This window comes from the organism of the source record quoted next, unplaced genomic scaffold, assembly GCF_019419815.1.
Source record: "Pyrus x bretschneideri cultivar Hongxiangsu unplaced genomic scaffold, Pyrus_bretschneideri_v1 Contig11, whole genome shotgun sequence".
Classification (NCBI taxonomy): Eukaryota; Viridiplantae; Streptophyta; class Magnoliopsida; order Rosales; family Rosaceae; genus Pyrus; species Pyrus x bretschneideri.
Window position 1 is genome coordinate 7,380,001 of NW_025999402.1, and position 1,120 is coordinate 7,381,120.

At 44.5% G+C, this 1,120-nt stretch overlaps 1 protein-coding gene across 1 annotated transcript in view; it reads right to left on the reverse strand.

The window, feature by feature from the left end:
• The window catches only part of LOC125473903 (nuclear matrix constituent protein 1a-like), a 6,834-nt gene extending 6,001 nt beyond the window's left edge, over positions 1 to 833 (reverse strand). The window contains exons 1-2 of the mRNA XM_048577325.1: positions 769 to 833; positions 1 to 542 (exon numbers count right to left, since the gene is read on the reverse strand). The exon at positions 1 to 542 is cut by the window's left edge and continues 325 nt beyond it. Of these exons, the coding sequence (XP_048433282.1) occupies positions 1 to 532 (532 nt within the window). The 5' untranslated portion in view covers positions 533 to 542; positions 769 to 833. The remainder of the gene's footprint in view (positions 543 to 768) is intronic.
• Positions 834 to 1,120: the final 287 nt, after the last annotated feature.

A 1,120-nucleotide genomic window follows, 5' to 3' on the forward strand; every position in this document is an offset into this window, starting at 1 on the left:
CCAATTGCTTTCCTTCCAATTGAACCTCATTCGGGCATTCGGTGACCATGCTATCAACCAAACCGAGTTTCTCAACTTGTCTGCGTCTAAATTCGAGCTTCTCAACCGATCCTTCAAGTTCCCTCTTTTTCGCTTCGAGTTTACGGGTCCTCTTCTCCATTGCCCCGATGACTTCTTCTTTCGCTTCGAGTGTATTACAGCATTCCACCATTGATTTCTGAATGAGACCAAGTTTTATAGTTTTAAACTCAACCTCTTTTCCTTTCTCCTCTGCCAAACTCTCGATTTCCTGCAATTTTCGGGCTTTCGCTTCCACTTCCAAGTTAAAGTTTAAAACTTTAGCTTCCCATTCCTTCTCCCGGTCCTCAATCTCTCGGTTTCGGGTCAGAAGCGAGTTCCGTTCCGAGTCAAAGTAGTCCTGGAGCTCTTGGATTCGGGTCAGGAACTGCACATTCCGGGTCGAGCCGTCAGAACCCAAAACGTCCTTCCATTGCTGGGCAAGATGGCTCTGCTTCAACTCCCTTTTCTCCATTGTTGGGCTTCTGTCCCAAACAAAGAAAAGAAACAAAACAAAAACCCTAACTGTTACGACCTCCATGGCGGATGAAATTTGAAGAAAAAAAATGAGAAACCCTAAAACATAGAAGGTGCATTTTCAATTTTCCTAAAAAAAATTATAAGGAAAAAAAAAAAAAAAACCTGAACAGATTCTGAGATACTGGAAGAGAATGTGAGCGGGAGGTATAATACGACGGCGTAGTGACATACCTGCGTTGGGGATTTCGAATTTGCTCTTGAATCGACGGCTATGGCGGAAGGAGCTTCTTCTTCTTCTTCAACACTCCAACGTTCAGTAGCTCGCACAGGTGCTACATGCATTTGTTTCATACAAATTTCATCTGGGCCGTTAGTTTAATGATTGCACAAAGCAACGGACAAGATTCAAGCTAACCCGGATCATGCCAATTTGAACGAGTCTTTTGTCCGTACGGCTAGTTGCCACGTGTCTACGTTTTTCCCGCTTTGGCCTACAATCAGAAAAATCGTCCGTGCGGACCACGCTACCACAACTACCAACAAGCCAATCAACCGCGAGATTCGCACTGTTCAAGAGAAAGAG